Raw genomic sequence first — 21,609 nt, forward strand, 5'->3', positions numbered from 1 at the left:
GTACACTCAGCCCAGCCACCCCCCTGGGCAAGGTCATTTCCAATGATGGGAAACCCACAGCGTTTCTGTTGGGGTTTCCAACTGATAGGGAAATATTGTTTACATGTTTTCTTAAGGATTTTTTTTTTCATGAGGGAGGGAAATAACCGCAGTCTCAGATAGGTGAAGTCCTGGATGCCACTAGCAGAACAGGTGGCAGAGGTGCTTTTTTTGGTGGGTGTTTCCTTTCTGCTGGAGGAAAGTCCTGCCTTGAGAACCAGCAGGATCCACCAGCTTCTCTGCAGTGACTTGACTTCCAGCAGAACATGAATTTCTGGGCAGCCCAGGGAACCCCCACACCCCACCTCTGCCTCATCCAGCATCTCCACCTCCTGCTCAGCAGGTTCCAGGCACTCACAGGGACTGAGCTGGGGAATATTTTTTAAGCCTTGCAGAAGGTGTGAACCCTTCCAGCAGCAGGTGGGTTGGTGCTGGGACACACTGCTGCTCCCTGGGTTAGACTCACCCTGGTCATCCATGGTTTTCTTCAGAGTGTTCAGAAGCTGGTCAAGGCCACCTGCATAGGTGGTCTGGAGTGGTGGGAAGGGAGAGGAGAGGGAGAAGGGCTGAGGGCCAGTGGGTGCCTCAAGCTGCTGTTCACCAGAGCACCTGAGCAGCCATTCACCTTCCCCTGGCCATCCCAGCTGCTGGGGTGCTCCTTTTGGCATGTAATGGCACCCAGTAATGGCTTTTCCCCTGCAGTGTTTTCCCTGCTGCAGATTTCTCCTAGAAGCCAAAATTAGCAGCAGTTCAGGCAGAGTTTAGTAGCATTCCAGGTCATTTTCGTTCTGTTGATGCCGAGTCCTTTTCTCAGAGGCAATGAACAGCTGGCAGCTGCCCACCCCCTGCATGGTTCTGATGTCCCTCCACCTGACCAGCAGGTCACTGCTTAGGGGGTCCCCAGGTGACTGAGGTGGCACCAGGGCAGGCATTTCCCTTTGCCCTGGGCAGGGCCACTCGCAGGAGTGTGGGTGCATGGACAAACTGGGGGTGCAGGTACTCGTGACCCCCTGAAGCAGCAGCCCCCCGTGGTCACAGCTGCTGTCCCTGCCTGGCAGTGGGGTCATTCTCAGGTGATGCCAAAATGTCACAGTCTGCAGTTTACCTTCTACTGTAACCTTGCCAAACGAGCCCCAGGGAAGCATTGGCCTGTGCCAGCAGCAAGCAGAGCCCCAGGCAGGGTGTGTGCTGTGCCAGGGGTGCCAGTGCTTTGGGAGAAGAGCCAAGGACTCTGGGAGCATGGGGCGATGCTCTCAGCCACAACCAAACGTTTGCTACCTGGCCTTTGCCAATCCAAACTGATAACAATGTGCCTTTGGACCGTCCTTATCTCAGCCTTGGCTGCGGCACCGGTCCCACCACAGGTTTGTGCCTATGCAAAGCAGGCGGGTGGCAGGGTCTTGGGGACACAGTGACACCCATGGGGAGAGGTGTCCTGGTCCCCAGTGGGACTCCAGCTGTGCAGAGCCCTGCTGAGCAATGCCCCTGAGGGGAAGCTGGCCGGGCAGGGATGCTCTTGCCTGCAGCAAGAGGATGTGAGGATCGGTTTCTCCAAGGGGGAGAAAATCATCTGAAGATGCTCCAAGGAGGGGCCAGGCCTCCAGGGCGGGCAGGAGCTGAGCTGTGACAGCAGGTGAAGTGCCAGCTGCACTTCACAGCGGCTCTGGGCTGGCTGCTCCCTCCAGAGCTGCTGTCTCAGCTCCCACGGGTTTGTCCCTGCAGGGCCTGGCTCCTGTCTGGCAAAGGGACACGTGTCCCCGCAGCAGGCAGCCCCCTCTGTCACCCAGCCTTCCCAGGCATGTCCCCTCTAGCAGCACAGGACTCTGCTGTCACCACTTGCTATTGTGCCTTTTGCTCACCAGCTGGTTCAATTCCAAAGGTCTAACGATGGTGAAAATGATAATCCAGGATTTTTTTTCCAGCTGTCTCGCTCTACATTTCTTCCCCAGCCCCTTTCTCACTTGCTGTTCTGGGATCTTGGCTCTCCCAGCAGCTGGGGGGGCTGAGTGCATGGTTCTCACTGGGGTTTGCTTCCCAAAGCCACATCCTGTGATGAATTTACTGGAATCTTTGTGGACAGGGGTTGGAAGACCCCTGGCCGGTGCAGACCCTGGTTATGTACCGTTAGGTTTCAAGTTCTACCTTTTTTTATTCTTGTTTTTTTTTTTTCCCCTGAGTTTGCTGCTATGGGTTGGCATGTTCAGCAGGGTGTCAGACAGGCAATTAAAGGTTTGTCACTTGTCATTTTCTAAGGGGTTTCCGATGTGGGAAGTCCTGCGGTATTTGTATAGTGAAAGGATATTTTCCCCAGGCGTAATCTGGTTAAGCATCCTTGTTGTTTTCCATTGGACTGGAAGAGGTGGCCGATTCAGCCATCATCCCGAGAAACTGAGTCTATTTTTATACATATATTTTGTACCAAAAAAAAATTCCCAGGAGTACACGGAGGGATGGAGATAGTTTAGGGGTTTGGTTTGTGTTGAGTTTCTGAGCTGTGTGTGATGGGCTCCAGAGCCAGGAGAAAGGTTTTACTGACAGAAATTTGAGATAGGTGAAAACAAACAATTGTTCTTGTAACTTGTGCCAGTCAGTGCTCCGATTTGTACGTTTTAATTAAAGAGAGAGCCAAATCGGTCCTGTATGACACTTATAATTGCTTTAAACTGCAGCTGTTTGTTTGCTTTTATTTTCTGAGAGCAAAAGTCGGGGATGTTATTGCCCTGGGAAAGTGTGAGTGCTGTGGGAGCAGGAGCAGCTCCCCACGCAGCACCCCGGTCCCTCCCAGCCCCTCACCCCCACAGGTCCTTGTGCAGTTTTCCAGTGTTCCTGGACACTAATGCTAGCGTAGCCCCCCCAGCTCTAGGCTGCCTTTAATTTATTTGCAGGAAAACACTAGGAAACGGTTACGTCGGGTGGGGGGTTTTGTATGACTTTTCCACACCTCTTTTTTAGCATATCAATAAATATTTTTTTAAACTTTTCAGCCTCGTGTGGTCACTGCTCCGGGAGGGCTCCCGTCCCCCTCCGTACCCCCGGCTCCCCCCGGGACCAGCCCCTCTCCGCGGCACCGTGTTCCCGGCCCGGGCTGCGGCGGGGTCCCGGGCTGGGGATGTGCGAGGCTGGGACCGGAGCGGGGAACCGGAGCGCGGAAACCGCCCCGCTCTCCCTGCGGGGCTCCGTGCCGGCCGCAGCCCCTCCCGGCCCGGGGCTCCGCTGCGGCTGGAGCCGCCCGTGCACCGTGAGCGGAGCTCAGGTGAGCGCCCGCACCTGCGGGACCGGGACAGGGACCGGGACGGGGCCGTGCCGGGCCGGGCCGGCCTGCGGAGGGCGCTGCGCGGCCGCGGAAGGGCGCGGGCGGCCCCGGGCGCCGCCGTCGGTGCCGCCGTCGGGCGGGAGCCGAGCCCCGCCGGCCGAACGCCCCCGGGCCGGCCCCAGCCCCGGGGCCCCGCGGCCCGTGTGAACGGGCCCCCCCGCCGGGCCGGCGGAGAAAGGCGCCATTGTGCGGCCCTTCCTCCCGCTCCTCCCGGCGCTGGCAGCTCCCGCGGCGCGGGGTCCGCGCCCCACCCGCCCGAGCAGAAAAAGGAGGTTAATGAGGACACGGCTTCAAAAAGCCATGAAGCCCCCCACCCCCGCCCGGGCTGCCGGGGCGCGCTCGCACACAAAGGCCGGGCCCGACGGGCAGGGGCCGCCGCCGCCCGAGCCGTCGGAAGGGCGGAGCGCCGCGGGCCGGGCCAGCGCCGGTACCGGGCGGCGTCGTAGCGGCGGCCCCGGAGCCGTTCCGCGGACCGGAGCCGCTCACAGCGGCAGCTACCGCCTCCTCAGGGCACCGCGGGACCCCCGGGGGGGCGCCCAGACCGGCGACCGGGGAGCCTCCGCCTGCCCCCAGCCCCGTCGGGTCCCGGCCCCAGCCCCCCCCGGAGGGAACGGGCTGCACGGCCACCCTCCCCGCCGGGGCCCCGGCGCACCCCTCGGTACTCCCAGGCACCCCAGGGCCACAAAGGGAAGCCAGACACGTTTCTATTTACAAAGTATATATTTAAACTGACATAAAAAGCAAGTCTCATATGGACATTCACGGCTGGCAGAAGACACGTAGTTAAGCTTCACTTCTGAGACTGAGATTTTGCCAAATCGTTCTTTGTACAAGTCTTAGATTTAAATAATTCACACGCACGCGCCCGCACACACACACACGCAGGGTACACGTCGCTATGTACAGACACACGGATACACCCACAGGTACGGTTTGCTCCAGGTGTGCCGGACACACGGACACGGCGCTGGAGCTTCCAGCGGGGCAGGAACGGCTCCGGGCTCTTTGCAAAGGGAAGGATCCTCCGGCCCCGGCAGCAGCAGGAGCACAAACAGCTCACACCCCTCCTCATCCTCCAACAACACCGTGTCAGCACCGGAACCAACACATCTGCCCTTCGTACAAACCGAGTTAAAAATCTCAATTTTACAAAATATGTCTTAAAAAAAAAAAAAAAAAAAAGTAAAAGAAAAAGAAGAAAGGAAAAACAAACTGGGAACTGTCAGACACCATGGCTTCCCTTTGCACAGCCAATCCAGCATCCTGCCAGGCACCTCATGGCTCCCAAAAGAAGGATGGGGAAGGGAATGGGGCAAGGTGAAGCTGCCAAAGGGCCCTGCAGCAGAGATGGCCCTTGCCCAGCCCTTCCCTCAGCCCATGGGAGCTCCCTGGGCGAGGGGCCTTCAGGAACTCAGGGACGAGGGGCCCTGGCTCAGTCCCAGCCCTCAGGCACTGCCGGCTTGTGCTTCCCATCCCACTGCTGCCCAGAGCAAGGTGTGAGGACAGGGCCACCTGCTCCACCTCAGCCGGGCCAGGCTCCCTCCCCTGGCTGGTGGTGGCCGAGCCGGGGGAGCAGCAGAGCAGGGGCACCCCCAGCCCCCCAGCCAGCGGCCAAACTGCTGCAGCTCATCCAGAGCCCCGAGACCCTCCCTACCCCACACAGGGAGGGATCCCAGCTCCGGATCCCTGCCCTGGGAGGGATCCCAGCTCCGGATCCCCCACAGGCAAATCCAGCACCAAATCCACCCGAGGCGGCAGGGCTGCCCTGCACAGGAATATTTCGCCTCTTGGCTATTGTTTAACCACGGTAAGGAAAGGGAAATATTTATTGTCTCTGAATGCATAAAGGTGACCCTTGGATTCGTCAGGGATGTGGATATTACAAAACACTTTATCAGGAGTCTTCCAACAGTCTGAAGTAAACTGTGACTGGGAATAAAAATAATAATAATAATCCACTTTCTGTAGCAGAATAAAGTAACTAAATATGGGCAGTGAGATGTTCCCTCCCCAACCTCTCTGGCATTTCAGGAATGTAAACAGAGGGGGGTTTTGTTGGGGTTTTTTGTTTTTAGTGGGTGGGGGAACAGAATCAAGCGACCAGACAAAATGAAAACAGATATACTCAGCTCAGTCCCATCTCCCACAACTGCTACGACAACTCTATTAAAGTGCATTTCAGTATCACCCCTCAGGAACCTTACACACACAAACTCCTCTGCCCCGCAAGAAAAGGGAATTCAAGTTAATACCCCAACACTTTTAGCCTTTTTATGGATTTCTGCTTTTCCCCGCCCCGACTTTGTAGCAACATGACTTTTTTTGTTAGACTGGAAACACCCCATCCCCAACAACACTGTGAATTCAAGTGCTCACGTCAACTGTCAAGGGCAACAGTCCTGGACACAGCACACTTGATTGTACAAGCAACACCTTAAATCACAATCAAGAAATCCGGGCACTGGGCCCTGCGAGGGAGCAGCACGTCCCCCTCCACCATCCATAGCATCATATGAAAAATAATAGTTAAAAAAACCCAGCACATACTTAGCTATGAACACTGTTATGTACACCGGCTCCTGTGGCAGATGCGTGAACTCGTTAGTTCTCAGTTTTATTGTCCTTTCTAGGAGCAACTGAGCAGTCACTGTTGTCTCCATTTAAATAAAACAACTCAGAGTTGAAATATATATATATAGATATATATATAAGCATTTTTTCTTAAATAACATATTTACATCTAATAGAAAATATAACTCTAGAGATAATCTTTCCAACGAAATGTAAGACGTGAAAAAACAAAACAAAACAAAAGAATGAGTTAATGAATTTAGGACAGTTTCTAAATTCTCTCCAGGACCAAAAACAAAAGAAAATAAAATTTAAAAGGAAAAAAAAAAAAAAAAAAAGAGCATTAAAAAAAAAAAAAAAAAAAAAAAAGAGGCCCACCAAGCTCTACCAAGCTTTTGTCTGGATCTGACTGAAGAAAACCCCAGCACCACCTCCACCAAACTCATCGCTTCTCCTTAAAGAATCCTTGGTCCGTGCTGCTCTCCTTGATGGTGACGGTCAAAAAGTTAGAGGTCACATCAGTTACCACCACCTTCTCCAGGTTGTTGAGAGAGGGGCTCCAGGACTCCTCCTCGGGGTCCCCCAGGATCCTGGAGACGGGGATCCTGGCGATGAGCGAGGGCCGCCCCGCCGGGCCCCCCACGCCGTCGCGGTACAGGCTGCCCACGGCCCCCGGGCTCACGGCGCCGTGCAGGAGCTTGGGCCCGCCGGGGTCCAGACCCCCCTGCCCCTTGGGGTCCAGGAAGTCCGCCCGGTGCTTGGCCAGGCGCGGGGGGAAGGCCTCGGGCCCCGGCTCGGCGCGGGTGGGGCCGGGCAGGGCGCCGGGCAGGTCGGGCTCCTGCCGCCGGGCCAGCTGGATCACGCTGTGTCCCGAGCCAAACTTGGCCGCCCCCGCCGCCGCCTCCTCCATCTTCCTGGCCTTCAGGTAGTCCCCCACCTTGTCCCCCGGCTCCCCCAGTTTCCTCTTGGAGGCGTCCAGAGTCTCCGCAAGGTCCTTGTAGAGCTCCTTCCTGGGCTTCGGGCCTCTCTTTTTGGGGGTCTCTCCGGGTTTCTCCTCCACGCGGATCACCCGCTCCCGGATGCCGTCTGCCTTGGGGGTGCTGCTGCTGGAGCTGCCCTGGGGGGCCAGGGCTATGTTTCTCAGTCCTTCCCGAGCCCGGGACGTGGAGCCCAGCTCCTGGGGGGACCTGCCGGGATACGGCACCCGGATCCCCCTGGAAGAGTCACTACGGAATTCATAGGTTTTGGCTTTGGCTTTTGCCTGGGCCTGCAAAGAAGATAAATCACCCTGTGACTTTATTATCCTGCCATCCGGCTGTGTAATTGCAACTTACGAGAGGCCACCTTTGAGGGGAGCGTCCTCCGAGGGGGCCGGAGAGGGACCCCTGCCCTGGCCCGCGGCCCTGGCGCGCCGGCTCCGGCCTCCTTACCTTTAGCAGGAAGGTTTTGGGCTTGGGGCCTCGCTTTTTGGGCCCGTAAAGCTCCATTTCTCGCTCCCTAGAGGTGTTAAAAGAACCAAAGCTTCAATTCAGCATAGCTACAAGACAGCAACATATTTACAAGCGCAACTGCTACAGCTAGTAAAGGCCTTGTACCTCTCCTCGAAGGCTGCGAGCAGCCGAGCATCCAGGATGTTCTCCTCGGGCTCCCAAGTGCTGTACCTGGGGGCAAGGCGGGACGGAGAGAGGGAACAGAATAAGGAGCCAGGAGGGAGCAAGACAAATGAAATAAAAAACCAGGGGCATAAAGGTTCTCGTTCTGGCACAAAGGGAGAGCAGGGGGTGCAGCCAGCATCCCCCCCGGCCCCTGCTGCAGCCCCCCGCGGCCCCACGGGCCACTTACTTCTGCGACCAGCCCTTCCATTTGACCAGATATTCCATGCGGCCCTGCGGATGGGAAGCGAGGGAAATAAATATGCGTGGAGCGAAACCCGCGACAAACCCGCGACAAACCCGCGACAAACCGCCCCGCAACAAAGGTCCCCCCGCAACGCCCCGGGCAGCGAGCGGAACACGGGGCGGGGGGGAACCGCGGTGGGGGGGGGGGGGGGGCAGATGCAACAATGAAAAATAACGCGGATTTCACACACGCACCCCCCGGGCGCGGGTTTAACGCCGCCCCCCCCCGCACCCCCCCCGGGCGCGGGGCGCGGAGGGCGGGAGCGGCGGAGCGGAGCCCGCCCCGCGGCGGGGGGAGGCAGAGCCGCCCCTAGCGGGCCGGGGCGCGGGGCGCGGGGCGCCGGGGGCGCGGCGGGGGGTCGGCGGGAGGGCACCTACTTTGCGGATGCGGCGCTTGAGCAGGGCCTCGGCCGCGAAGACGCGCTCCCCGACGGCCGAGAGCTCCATGTTTACGCGGCCGCTCGCAGCGCAGGGGCGGCCCCGGCGCAGCCCAGACCATAATACTCCGCCCGCTGACGTCACCGCGCCCCCCCCCTCGCGCGCCGCGCCGGAGCCGGGTGGAATATTCCGCCCGCGCCGCATTGGCCCCGCCGCGCCCCGCCCGCCGACGTGCGCCGCGTCCCGATGGGCCGGGGCGGGGCCTCGGGGCACGCCCATCGCCACGCCCACAGCGACACGCCCCCCCCCAACACCGGGCCACGCCCCGCTCGGGGGGACGGCCCCGGGAGGGCGGGAGGGGGCGCGGGGCACAAAGGGGGCGTGTGGAACGGGGAAGGGGCGCCATGGGGTTCCGCGGCACTGGGCACCGGCCCGGTGGTTCTGCGGCGAACAGACGGTGCGGAATGGGGGGTTCCGCCGCGGCCTGGCCCGCCTACCGGTGGTCGGACAAAGGGAGCGGTGTCAGGGGTGGGAGCGATCCCGCGCGAACCGCCTGTCCCGGTACCGGCGGTGCTGCGGAGTCGTCCACGGACAGGCGCGGTCGCGCGTGCCGCTCGGCGCCGCCGCCGCTGAGGGAACGCGAATCCTTCCTGGCGACGCGGACGAGACCAGCAGAATAGGGCACGGCGGCGGCCGGTTTCGTTGTGCCGGCAGCCGCCGGCTGCGGTCCCGGGCGGGAGGAGAGGTGACCCGGGGCCAGCGGGGCGATCCCACGCGGGATTCGGTCCATCTCCCGCGTTATCTGTCAGCAAACTGGGGTAGGAACGGGACTGCGCCGCGAGGCTGCCAGCCGGTACCGGGGAGGCTGCCAGCCGGTACCCCCACCGGCTCCCCGCTCCAGCTCTGCCTCTCGCCCCGCAGCACTCGTCGGGAGACAGCACCTTCTCCCCGAGATGGTCACGGAAGAACGAGACACGCGCGAGTCGCGGGAAACCGGAGCAGCCTCTGGGAGACAGGAGGTCCCACGCGACCGACTCTCGCAAGTGGCCAGGGACGGAACTCGCCCCCCACGCTGTCGGTGTGAGGCTCCGGGAGCACCGAGCAGCCTTTCAGCCCGGTCCCGCGAAGTGAATTGGTTTCCGTGTCCGTGGGCAGCGCCGCCGCTGGGAGATGCACCGAGAGTGGGGCGTGCGTGGGCTCCGGCGGCACCGTTCACAACGGACGAGACCAGACGAAGCCTCTCGTGGGTCTTTCCCTCTTGTCCCCACCTCGGTCTCCCCTCCGCTAGGGAGCTCGAAGCCAAAGAGCAGCGGGCCTCGGCGGCCGCCAAGCTCACGCGTGGGAAACCCACGGCGGGAGCGGCCGCGGGGATCCGGCTGCGCCTGCCCTCTGGTGAATGAGAGAGCACCCCCACAGCCGCTCCGGCCTGGGGCTGGGGCTACGGGACCCCTCCCTTTTCCCGGCTGGGGAAGCCGCCCGGGGGGCGCCGGGACCGGAGGGCACCGGTGTTGTTCCCATCCCGAGGAGCGCTGTTTCCCGGTGATCCTGCCTGCCGCCGTGCCACCCGGGCGGGCACGGACCTCCAACGGCGGACACGAGTGGGGCTTCGGGAGTCCGCGGGGAGAGCCGACAACTGGACCCGCACGGCCCCACGCGGGGCGCGAGAGTTGTGTGTGGGGCAGATCCCTCCTCCCGCCGCCCCCGGCCGGAGTGAAACCGCGCTCCCGGGAGGAGGCGGAAGATTCCCACTCCGAGGCTCCCGTGTACTCCCACACCATGCCTGAAACCCTGCGGCCACGGGAGCAGTCGCGACACGCGAGTTCTGCGGGGCGTGGCCGGGCCGGGGGGAAGCGCAACGTCCGCGGTCTCCTGGCCCCCGGCGAGCTGCGTCCCGGGAAGTTTTTCGTTAATGTCGAATTAATCGTTGTTAATTAAGGCTGGTGGCGGGGCGACTCGTGAATTGGCGTGGACGCGGCTCACTGGACCCCGTTCGTGGGAAGGTGCTTCGTAGAGGACAGACCCGGCGGCACCGGGCGCACGGCCCGGCGGGGAAAGCGAGGCTGTGGGTCCGAAGCCGATCGTGTCCCCCCGGCACGACGGGCGCTGGCGCAGCGGCGCCCATTCCCGTGGCCGTGGGGCTGCCGCAGCCCCGAGCAAGTCGGTGTCTGCCCGGCACCTTGGCTGTCGGTGCCCTCGGTGCACGTTGGAACTGCGGAGCCGAGGCCGTGCAGCCCGGTACCGAGGCCACACGCGAGCCCTGAGGGGCGCTGCCTTTGCCCCGTCTCCTGCTCGGAGATCTGCGGCGCCGCAGAGGAGCCCCGCGGCCACGCTTAGGGCAGCAGAGGGGAGAAGCTGAGGCTGAGGTTCCGGCAGCCTCCCACGGCGGCATCAGTGGAGAAACAGCTCCATCCTCCCGCAGGAACCCACGCGGAATCCGCGCAGGGCCGGAGCTGCGCCCGGTTGAGGCGCGGGGGGGGCAGGCAGAAGGCGAGATGCAAACGAGAACGGAGCGGGGAAAGCAGCGCTGAGAGACCGCTGCCTCGGGGGAACCCCCCGAAGCCCCCGCGTGTGGGTGAGCCGGGGCCGGGGCTGCGGCCACTCGTGGGAGTCCTGGCCCGGAAGGAGAAGTGGGACAGAGCTGCTCCAGCCGTGCGGGATGAAGCAGCGGCGGGCGGGACGGTACCCGGGCAGTTCCTACCGCTGCCGAAGGGTGTCGGAGACCTCCGCGCCCGGAGCCGGCGGCACTGCGGGGGCCCCTCCCGCACAACCAGGTCACCGGGAGCCGGAGCTGAGCCGGGGCACGCTCCCAGGGCCAACGGCAGCAGCTGCCTGGGCGCCCCACGGGCTCTCGGCCGGGTGGAACCGCTCATCCCTGCGGCTCCCGTCACCCACACCGGCCCGGACCCCGGTTCTGGGATCCCGGGACTCGCAGCCGACAAGGGGACAGCTCCGGACCGGCGAGAGCGTGTGCTGTCGCGGCAAGCCCCGTTTCCGTCCATTTGACCCCAAACCATCCTCTCGGCTGCGGGGTCTACGCTCCTCCAGCCACACTCGTGCGATGAACTCCTCGGGGCTCAGAGGGCTGCTGGGCAGCAGAGTGTCCGGCTCCCCCCTCGGTTTTCTCTGTGCGGAGGACACCACGCCAGCGAGTTTTGCAACGAAACCGGGGCTCTGGAGCCCCTCTCGGGGTCGCGCGTGGCGGCGGCGGGGCCAGTGCGCGTGTCCGAGTGCGGCTGAGCCGGGAGAACGGGGCGGCAGGGGGGACCTGGCTCCAACCCAACCGCCAGCACCATGGATCCCCGCATCGCAGCGGGGCAGGTCCCCGCCACTCCCGGGTACTCTGCTGGCCGTGCTTCAGAAGCTGCTCCGTCCCGCGGCCACCCGCATCGAGGACGACAGGATCCATCACAGCTCCCAGCCCGACCCGGCCCCGTTCCCCGGGTGGCCGAGGATGCCGGTGTCCCTCAGAGACCCCTTTATGCCACGGTCGCGTCCCAGCGTGTCCCCATCTCCTGGGCGATCCGAGCACGGCCCCCACTCTGGGACCAATGAGCCGAGCGGGGAAAGAGCAAGTGGTCCCCCGCAGAACCCCAAAGCTTGCCCGCCCCCGAAGCGATCCCCCTACCAGGCTGGCCCTGGGGTCCCGGGAGAGGCATCCTGCAGCCCGGGTACCGCCGCGAAGGGCAGAGCACGCCCTGGAGCCACTTCCCACGCGAGCTCCCTGCTTGCGTGGACACTCCGCTGCACACTCGGAGAGGCCAGCCCCGGATTCCCGATCAGCCCAGACGCCCGGTTCGGCTGCGGGTTTCTCCCGGTTCGGTTCCGTGCCCGAGCCGTGAAGGAAAACTATTCTCTCCCCCGGTAGCTGAATGGAGCCGGGAGCAGCATCGGCACCTCACTGCCCCACGGACCGGTACCGGGCTGTGCCTACGGGAGGGCGAAGATGGGGTACCCCTTGGCAACGCCGGCTCACGGTCCTATCCGAGACTGGGGGCTCAGCCCGGCCCCTGAGACGTTGCCTTTTCGTTTCCGAGCGGCTCGGGGACAACTGGGGAGACAGCGACCGGCTCCGACCTGCGGCACCGGTACCCCACTGTGCCGCCGGGGCTGCTGCCGGGTAGCGCGGGGGGGTATCTGGTCCGAGGAGGGGAGGTCTCGGGTGTGCCCATGCAGCGGCGACGCCGGCGGTCCATAAGACCCCAGAAATACCCGCGCGAGTAAGTTTTCGTGTCGAGGTTGTTTGACATCGAATTCATGACGGGGCAGGGCTTCCCCGGCGGCTCCGAAGGCGACGTGGCGGCGGGAGGCAGCGTGCCCCCCCGGACACGGCTCAGGTCCGGCCGATGCCTGGGAGAGCACCGGGTGCGGTTGCTGCCCTTTCTCCGGGCACGGAAGGGGGCTGGCGGAGCCGCGGAGGGATCTCGGCGTGTTCGACACAGAGGCAGCGAGAGGATCCCGGCTTCGGGGACTCTACCGATCACCTGGGCAGAGGAACTTCTCTCCGCCCCTTCGGTCGTTATTGCCCGGTTACGGAGGCTTTGACCAGTCAGCGAAACGACCGCCCCGATGAGATGCAGCTCAGCGCCCGTCCCGCTCGGGTCTCGCCGCCGCCCCGGGACCGAGCCGCACATCCTTCCCGGGGCAGTCGGTACCGAGGACCGTGGCGGCCAAGCCCCTCTGATGCTCCACGGCCCCGCCCGGGAAGCGGCGGGCGCAGCCCGGCCTCGTCCCGACAGTGCCGCTCGGAAACGCTTCACTTCCCGGCGCGTCCCCGCCGGCCCGGTGAATTCCAGGTGCTTTCCATAGGTGGCACCGTCCTCCTGGAAATGGCGGCTGCGGCCTCTGCGCAACCGGCGGCGTTCCTGCCACCCCAGGGGGGCACTGCCGCCGCCTCCGCCCCGGGCCGCTCCCCCGCACCGCCCGTTCAGCAGGGCGGAGCGCCCGCAGGAGCCCCCGGGAGCTGTGCCAAGCCCCGGGCAAAGCGCGGGGCTTTTTCCCTCTGCGGTGCCCACGGCGGAGAGAAGCCGCCGTTCTTTCCAGGAGCACAGACCCACGAACGCTGGGGAGTCTCCCGCATCGGCCGAGCTCGTGGGAGAGGCGCACGCGTGTCCTTCAGCCAGCGGTTCTTGGGGGCGGCTGCCCTGAGCCCCCCGCTCCGGCCAGACCGAACGGCCGAAATCCCCGCGCGGTGCCCTGCGGGGAGCGCCCACGGAGCGCCCCGACGGCAAAGCTCCCGCTCTCGGTTCTCCGGCCGTGCCGGCACATACCGGAGCCCCTCGCGGGTCGCCTCGAACCGCCCGGGCGGGTGAAGTGCCGCTCCCGGAGGCGGCGGGCCGGGGGGCGTCGTTTATCGCCCGCTCCAGGCTCCGAGCGCTCCGCACAAAAGATCTTTTGTTCCCGGGGGTTCTGAATTTGCTCATTATTTGTAGGAACATAAACACGAGCTGTTTGCGGATGGGGAGAGGGAGGAACCGGCTCGAATACGGTGTGGGGCGAGGAAACGGGAATGTTCCAGCGTATTCCTGCACCCCGTCTAGTCGGCGCGTCTCCGTGCCGCCGGCTGCTGACCGCGCAAGGACGGCAGAAGGACGGAACGGATCCGTCCCTGCAGCGGCCAAGGGAGTGTCACGAGTGGGCACTGGCCATGCGAGGGCCCGCCAGGGCAGGACAGAACGCGGAGCGAGGCCCAGCGGCTCCGGTGGCCACGGCCCCGCCGCTGGGGGAACCGGGCTGGGATGTGACAAATGAGACGAAGTGAGAATCGAGCCGCCCGGGGCTGGCGCTACCCCCGTCCTTCACCCGGTCCAGCTCTGTCCCGGCTGCGCCCCGCCCGTTCCCACCGCCGTCGCCCGCTCGCGCGCAGCCCCGCGACTCCTCTTTTAACAAAAGCAATTAGAGGTGAAGCGCTGCTCATTTGCATTCCGCTTAACGACCGGCAACGGCTTCCCCGGGGCGGGCGGGGTCCGGCGGCAGCGGCGGGGCCGGGCCCGGTGGGGCGGGGGGCGCGGCCCGGCCCGGCCCCGCCCGCGCAGAGGCCCCGCCCTCCGGCCCCGCCCACCGGGCCAAGGTAGGTGCTGTATTTAGGTTCATGCCCTAATATGGTGATGCGCGCGGCGCCCCGCGGACGGCGCGCACCATATAAGGAAGCGGTGCCGGGGCCCGGGTGAGCTGGTGAGCGCTGATTGGCCCGCCCGTATCGCAGCAACGGCTCGGGGTGGGGGGAGCGGCCCCGCGCCCCCCCCCCCGGTCCTGGCCGGGACCTCCGGGGGCACCGAGCGGGGACGCCCCGATCCCACGGGACACTCGGCGGGACCCGTCTACCGTGCGACCCCCACCCCGCCCGGTGCCGCTGCCGCCTCGCCGCCCCTTCCCCGACCCGCGGCTCTCAACCCGCCATCTCGCCACGGGTCTTCCGTGGACACCGACGGCACTTGGGAGCCCACGGCGCTCCCGAAGGGCTGCGGGACCACCGGTCCTCTGTCTCGGCAACGCGGGGCACAGAGGAAGCCTGCCCCTCTTGCGGCAGAGCACCCCGTGGGACCACGGGCTTACACAGCCAGCGGGACGGGGCGCTCCCGTTGCTCCGCCGAGCGGGACCGTGCGTGGGCAAGGGGGACCGGGCCCCGGCGCTGCACGGGCTGGGGTGACCCTGATCTGAGGGACAAAAATCAGGGGACTTTGCGGGCGAGGGTTAGGGTTACGGGGGCAACGCTGGCGAGGTATTCACAGAAGGCAGCGGCGCCCTTTGCTCCGCGCGCGGCTTCCGCGCACGCGGGCGCCACCCGTGATGCTCACCCACGGCGCGGCAAAGCGCCCTCAGTGTCCAGCCGCCACGGTGCGGACCGGCCGGGGGGGAAGTTTCTCCAGCTCTCCGGTGCGGCAAGGACCGCCCCATCTCGGCCCCCACAATCCCGTTCTCGGGACATCCCCTCACTCCACAGACACCCGCGAAAACCACCTGCGGAGAGGGAACCTCCGGCAGCGCAGGCGACAGCCGCGCACCCACGCGTGTTTGCTCTTGCCCTGCGGGCGGGCTCCGGGGGGCCGCCGCCGTGACGGGCGGGGGGCGGCGACACGGTGCGGCGACACCGGGTCGAGTTTTCGTTGCGGCTTCGCCGCGGAGCCGATGCGTGGCCAAGTCGTGGCCGCACGGTACCGCGTGTCCGCGGCACGATTATTTTCCTCTATTTTATTTTGATTTTATTTTAAACCGAAAGCAAAACCGGGCGCTGCGAGAGCAGCTTCGGGGCTGGTGCTCCTCCGGCGTGTCGGGCTGCGGGGGTGACCGGCCGCCCTTCCGCCGCGCCCCGCGGAGCTCGGAGTCGCCGCTGCTTCGGCGGGCACCGGGCGGGGGCTGCGGGCACGTGCACGGCGGTACGGGCCGGGCGCGCTGGGGGCGTGTTGCCCCGGTCCCCCAGAGCGCCGCAGGTGAGGGCATACACCGGGCACCGCGGGCTCTGCTCCGGTCCCGCCGCCCTGCGGAACCTCCGACCGTGCCCCGCGCCGCCTGTCCCGGGGCTCCCCGAGGCGGGGGCGACGGGGAGGGCTGCGCCGCTTCCTCGGCGTCCCCCCCACCATGGCAGGATTCAGCGGGCTCCGCCGAGCAGCCATTTTCTGCAGCTGCTTCTCCACCAGACCTCAGCCGGGCGGCGGAACCGGGCGGCGGCACAGCCCAGGGGACCCCCGCCCCGCTGCCCTCCGCCGGGACGGGCGCCCTGAGCCCAGGCGGGCGGGGCCGGGGGTGGCCGGGCTACGCCGCAGGGCTCGCCGTGACAATCCCACCCTTTCCCCGCCATTTTGTTACCGTGCTGGCGTTTTCCCAAAGCAGACACAGAGCGGGAGCCTTGGGAACGGGCCCCCGTTGTGCCGGGGCGGACGCGCCCCGCGACCCGTGTCCCCGTTCCCTCCCACCCCCGCCGCGCCGCACCTGGCAGCGGGGCTGGTCCCGGGACGCGCGGCCACCGCCGGCACCTTCCCACCGGGATCGCCTCGCTGCCCTTCGCGCCCCGCGCCCGCGGCACGCGAGGGTCGTGACTGCCCGGGTCCATGCAGGACCCTGTCACGCGGGGCTGGCTCCGAGTCCCGGGCCGCCGGCCCCAAGAGGAGGATGCCCTTCCCGGCTTCCCTTCCCGATGGAGCGGGGACGCGGGGCTGGTCACCGCCTTCTGCCCACCCCATGGGCAGCGCCAGTGCCCTGACGGCCGAGGGGACAGTCCCATCGGGAAGGGTCTGTCACGGGGCCGTGTCGCCCGGCACAGCCCCCTTCAGCCTTGCCCCGTCTCGGTGGCGGTCCCGGCTCCCCGCGGGACCAGCCCAGGCTCCCTCGCGGGAAACCCGTGGGGACAGTGGTTGGCCCACGCGAGGCCGAGCACCCCGTCGGGGCTTACGGCATAGCCAGACCGCCGGGGAGGGTGGCAGGGGGAACAGAGGGAGGTGGCCCAGACGAACCGCGGGACAGCACGGGCGGCGCGGGGACGGGCGGGCAGGACAGCGAATGCCCCGACGGGGGCGGCCGGTCCCTCCACCCGCGTGGAGTTGATGAGCGCCGGGTTGACACCAACCACGGAGCCCCGCCGGTGGGTGCGCGTCCCTGTCCCACGGCTGCACTCCCGACTCGGGGAGGCGGTGGGATGTGGCACAACGCGGGGGACCTCGGCGCGGCGGCGATGGATGCCCCGTGCGAGTGGGAGCAGAGAGTGGCGGGGCCGGTGCATGCCCCGGGCTGGGCCTCCGGAGCCGAGCGGCGGCGGAGGGCGGAGAAGGAGCGGGGAAGGAGGGGGCTCCTGCAGTGCTGCAATGCAGCGCCGCGCCGAGCCCGCCGGCCCGGCCGCGCTCCGCCGCCCGTCACTGCGGCAATGCGGATGGAAGCCCCGCCCGGGCTGGGCCGAACCGGTCCGGCCATCCCCTGCCTGGTTGGGCCGCACCCTGCCCCAGACCGCCGGGTTGCCGCTCTCCCCCGCTTCCTCGGCCCCGTTTCGTTTTCCTCCTGCCCCTGCCGGGACCGCGGGACGTTTCCTCCAGCGGCGGGACGCAGCCGGCTTGTGTGCCCGGCATCGCCCGCTCGCCCTGTGTCTGGGGGCTAGGAGGGACCCTCATCCTGAATGCCGGCGGACGCCCCCAGCAGCCACCCTGGGGAACCCCTCCAGCACCCCGGCTTCTCTCTGCGTCTCCCCTCGACGCCGGGACTTGCGAAGCCCCCGGCGCTGCACCCACTCGGGGCGGATCCCTGGTCCCTGCCCTGCTCCGTTCCAGCTTCTCCCGGGAGAATCTCCCTCCTCCCTACCTATTCTCCGGGGCCCCCACGGTCTCTGTGTCCCCATCTCCTCCTCCCTGTCCCCGCTGACCCCTGTGAGCAGTCCAGCAGCAAACAGCACTGCGGGGCCCCAGGCGGGATGGGGGTCCCACCTCGGCTCCTCTTCCCCGCGGCTGCCGTCAGACACTCGGTACCGCAGCACCGCGGCCGCTCGTGGGAGCCCCCGGTGAGGGGGAGCCCCGCGCGGCAGCCGCCTGTCCCCCCCTCCCCCCGAGGTGCCCGTGTGTGGTGATGTGCGAGCAGCGCCCTGGGGAGAAGGGATTATTCACCTTGTAAAAGCCGCTGATAAAGGCACAAACCCAGCAGAGCGCGGCGGACCATGAGGCGCATAAAATATCGGGGCTTAAGACTGGGGAGCCACCACAGCCCACCACTGCCCGCCCCTGTCCCACAGGCTCTGGATCACCCCCCTCTCTGTTATACTTTTGCCGCAGCAACCTGGGGCTGGATGCAGGAATTCTCTTCCAGCCATGCCAGGCAAACCGGGTTCTGCCCTCCCACCTGGATGTTTTTTTTCTGACGCGGTGAAAATGGCACCGCATTCCAGCTCCAGCTCCTGCTGGTGCGGACTCAGCCGCTGGATCCTGGCATGTCTGCATTTACTGGAGGAAAGCTCAGCCGAGCCCCTGAATTTCTTCCCTGGGAGAACTTTTCGGGCTGATCAAGATGTCCTTAGCCTGCCCTTCGGGAGGCCGGGCACCCCCGCGGCTCCCTCTCGGGCTGCCCGCGCCCCCCGCCATCCCTGCGTCTCTCCCTGACTCCTCTCCAATATTTCAATGTCTCTCTCAGCTACCGGAGGCTGTTCCACGCGAAAGCGGGCTCACCAGTGCCACACACCGAGCAGTACCGCCGCCCCGCTCCGCCCCCGCCCCCCGCACACGCGGGGAGCCCTCACCGCGGCGGTGCCGCCCCTGCCCCTGTCCCTGTCCCTGAGCCTGTCCCTGTCCCTCTCCGAGTGCCGCAGCTCCCGCTGGCACCGAGAGAGCGGCGCCACGCGCGGTGCCCGCTGCGGAGCTTTGCTGGAGCTCCTCGGGCAGTGCTGAACGTGTTCGGGGACAGAGCGACCCCTGAGCGCAAACCGGGTGCTGGGGAGGGTCCCCCGTCCCCCGGGCAGCTTCAGCCCCGGCTCCTCGGCTCCTCCTGCCCTGGCTCCTCTCCGGGAGCAGGGAACCGGGGACGCTTCGGGAGCCCTTTGGGAGCTCGTCCTGCCCCGGCGAGGGAAGGTCCCGGGATCCCCAGGGGTGGCTGAGCCCCCCAGCCCCGCACCAAGCGGCGGCCGGGCTGGTTCCCTGCAAAGCCCCGGCTCATCGCAGCCCCTTCTGTGACCGAGCCCCTCGCGGGACGAGGTCCCGGGCACCCCCACGCAGCTTCCCCGCCCCGTGGAGCTCCAGCTCTCAGCGGGCTGTGCTGAGCCCCCGGCTGGCCGCTGGGAGCCCACGGCCACGGGGGGCCTGCTGTTCCCGGCCCCTGTGCCGCCCCCCAGCTCTGCGTCCTGATCTCCCAGCGCCTGGGACGTGGCACCAGCGGCCATTCTCGGTCACGGGGACCGTGGGTGGCGAGGGAGAAGGCGCGGGGCAAAAGCAGGAGGAAAGAAAGCGAAGTTAAATTTGACAGCCCGAGACCAGAGAGACAATGCCACGACCGAGACTTATTTGTCACATACTCAGGCATGAGATGGAAGGAATTCATTCCTGTGATAATGCTCGTCCCTGCTCAGCCGCTGCTGCTGAACCACAAATTGCTGCTTGCAGCACAAAATATGGAAATGGAATATATCAGATTAGACGCCTTCTTGCTGGGGCTCTGCTCTAGGAGTTATTTCTAAGTCCGCAGAGTCAAAGCATCTTCAAGCAGCAGAGCATCAAACCCTGAGAAAGTGGGTCTGCTTCAGGTGGCGGAGCTACAAAAGGAAAAGCACCAGGAAATAGGCTGCCGTGGAGGCACTGGAAGATTTTTCAAAGCAGAGAGAGAGACACCCAGGGAGGGCTCTTCCCACCTCGGGTTAAAAATGGCTCAGGGTCAGGTTGAGCCCTTAAACTCGAGATAAGGCATCGTTCCAGCAGCAGCCAGGAGAGGGGCGACACCGCTGATATCCGAGCGCCGCAGCCTCTTCTCTGCACAAGCCACCGTGATCCCCGGGCTCGTCTGCTGCTGGTGACTTCATGTGCAGAAAGAGCACAGGCGGAAGAAGGACAGTGTCACAGTGTGCTGGATCCAGTGCACATTCCTGATGCTAAAATGACCGCCTGGCTTGCACCGCACGCCGAATGGGTGGCTGGAGCCGGGACAACGCTTCAGCCTTCATTTTTCAGCCGTGTGGAAATACTAACGTGTGAAAATTAACGTTTCCAAGCATATGTGAATATTACCATTTATTTTGTGTTTTGAGATGCTTCGGTGGCTCCTTGATACCGAGCAACTTCCCCTCTCCTAACCTTGTATTTGGTGTTTATAAGAACCTGAAACTCCATTGTTTTTTTTTCCAGAAAAAATATGAAATATTTCTTCCCGAGCAGCTCCCCTAACTTGAGGAGCCCGTTCCTCTCAGAGGCACCGGCAGTGCCCTTCCCGCATGGCACAGCTCGGGGCTGAGCCCTTCCCGCGTGGCACAGCGCGGGGTTGAGCCCTTCCCGCATGGCACAGCGCGGGGATGAGCCCTTCCCGCATGGCACAGCCCGGGGATGAGCCCTTCCCGCATGGCACAGCGCGGGGTTGAGCCCTTCCCGCATGGCACAGCTCGGGGTTGAGCCCTTCCCGCATGGCACAGCCCGGGGTTGAGCCCTTCCCGCATGGCACAGCGCGGGGTTGAGCCCTTCCCGCATGGCAGAGCCCGGGGATGAGCCCTTCCCGCATGGCACAGCGCGGGGTTGAGCCCTTCCCGCATGGCACAGCTCGGGGTTGAGCCCTTCCCGCATGGCACAGCCCGGGGATGAGCCCTTCCCGCATGGCACAGCGCGGGGTTGAGCCCTTCCCGCATGGCACAGCTCGGGGTTGAGCCCTTCCCGCATGGCACAGCCCGGGGTTGAGCCCTTCCCGCATGGCACAGCGCGGGGATGAGCCCTTCCCGCATGGCACAGCGCGGGGTTGAGCCCTTCCCGCATGGCACAGCCCGGGGTTGAGCCCTTCCCGCATGGCACAGCTCGGGGTTGAGCCCTTCCCGCATGGCACAGCGCGGGGTTGAGCCCTTCCCGCATGGCACAGCCCGGGGTTGAGCCCTTCCCGCATGGCACAGCGCGGGGATGAGCCCTTCCCGCATGGCACAGCGCGGGGTTGAGCCCTTCCCGCATGGCACAGCTCGGGGTTGAGCCCTTCCCGCATGGCACAGCCCGGGGTTGAGCCCTTCCCGCATGGCACAGCGCGGGGTTGAGCCCTTCCCGCATGGCAGAGCCCGGGGATGAGCCCTTCCCGCATGGCACAGCGCGGGGTTGAGCCCTTCCCGCATGGCACAGCTCGGGGTTGAGCCCTTCCCGCATGGCACAGCCCGGGATGAGCCCTTCCCGCATGGCACAGCGCGGGGTTGAGCCCTTCCCGCATGGCACAGCTCGGGGTTGAGCCCTTCCCGCATGGCACAGCCCGGGGTTGAGCCCTTCCCGCATGGCACAGCCCGGGGTTGAGCCCTTCCCGCATGGCACAGCTCGGGGTTGAGCCCTTCCCGCATGGCACAGCGCGGGGTTGAGCCCTTCCCGCATGGCAGAGCCCGGGGATGAGCCCTTCCCGCATGGCATAGCCTCCGCCGCTCCCGCCGTGGCCATTTTAGCCCGCACTCGCCCCCGCCGCTGCCGCAGCCCCGGTCGCCGCCCCCCGCCGCTTCCCCGCTCTCTCCAGCGGCTGCGGACAGGTCCCGCCCCGCGGCTGGCGTGACGGTGCCGATGCCCACGCGGTGTGACACGGTCCCGCGGAGCAGCCCCGTCCCACCGGCTCTGCCCCGCCAGCGGCGGCACCGGGCGGGCGGGTAACGCGGAGCCCCGAATTGCTGCTCGCAGCTCTGGGAGCTGCCCCTGGGCTGCGGGAGCCGAGGGATAGCGTGTGACATTTGAGTCATTCTGATTTTCCTATCCTTGTGTTTAATAAACGAAGTGACACCTTGCCCTGTTGGG

At 65.4% G+C, this 21,609-nt stretch overlaps 1 protein-coding gene across 2 annotated transcripts; it reads right to left on the bottom strand.

Moving 5' to 3' along the window:
- Positions 1-5,929: 5,929 nt before the first annotated feature.
- On the bottom strand, positions 5,930-8,364 carry CBX8 (chromobox 8). 2 transcript variants are annotated; one of them, XM_050981537.1, is made up of 5 exons: positions 8,200-8,364; positions 7,766-7,809; positions 7,519-7,584; positions 7,354-7,420; positions 5,930-7,190 (listed from the first exon to the last, which is right to left on the bottom strand). In XM_050981537.1, exons 1-5 carry the CDS (start codon positions 8,266-8,268, stop codon positions 6,366-6,368), a joined length of 1,071 nt encoding a protein of 356 aa, XP_050837494.1. In that variant the 5' UTR covers positions 8,269-8,364; the 3' UTR covers positions 5,930-6,365. The 2 variants fall into 2 exon arrangements, with proteins under 2 accessions (XP_050837494.1, XP_050837493.1); XM_050981536.1 differs by having other exon boundaries at positions 7,354-7,444.
- Positions 8,365-21,609: the final 13,245 nt, after the last annotated feature.

This window comes from Serinus canaria, chromosome 18 (genome assembly GCF_022539315.1).
Source record: "Serinus canaria isolate serCan28SL12 chromosome 18, serCan2020, whole genome shotgun sequence".
NCBI lineage: Eukaryota > Metazoa > Chordata > Aves > Passeriformes > Fringillidae > Serinus > Serinus canaria.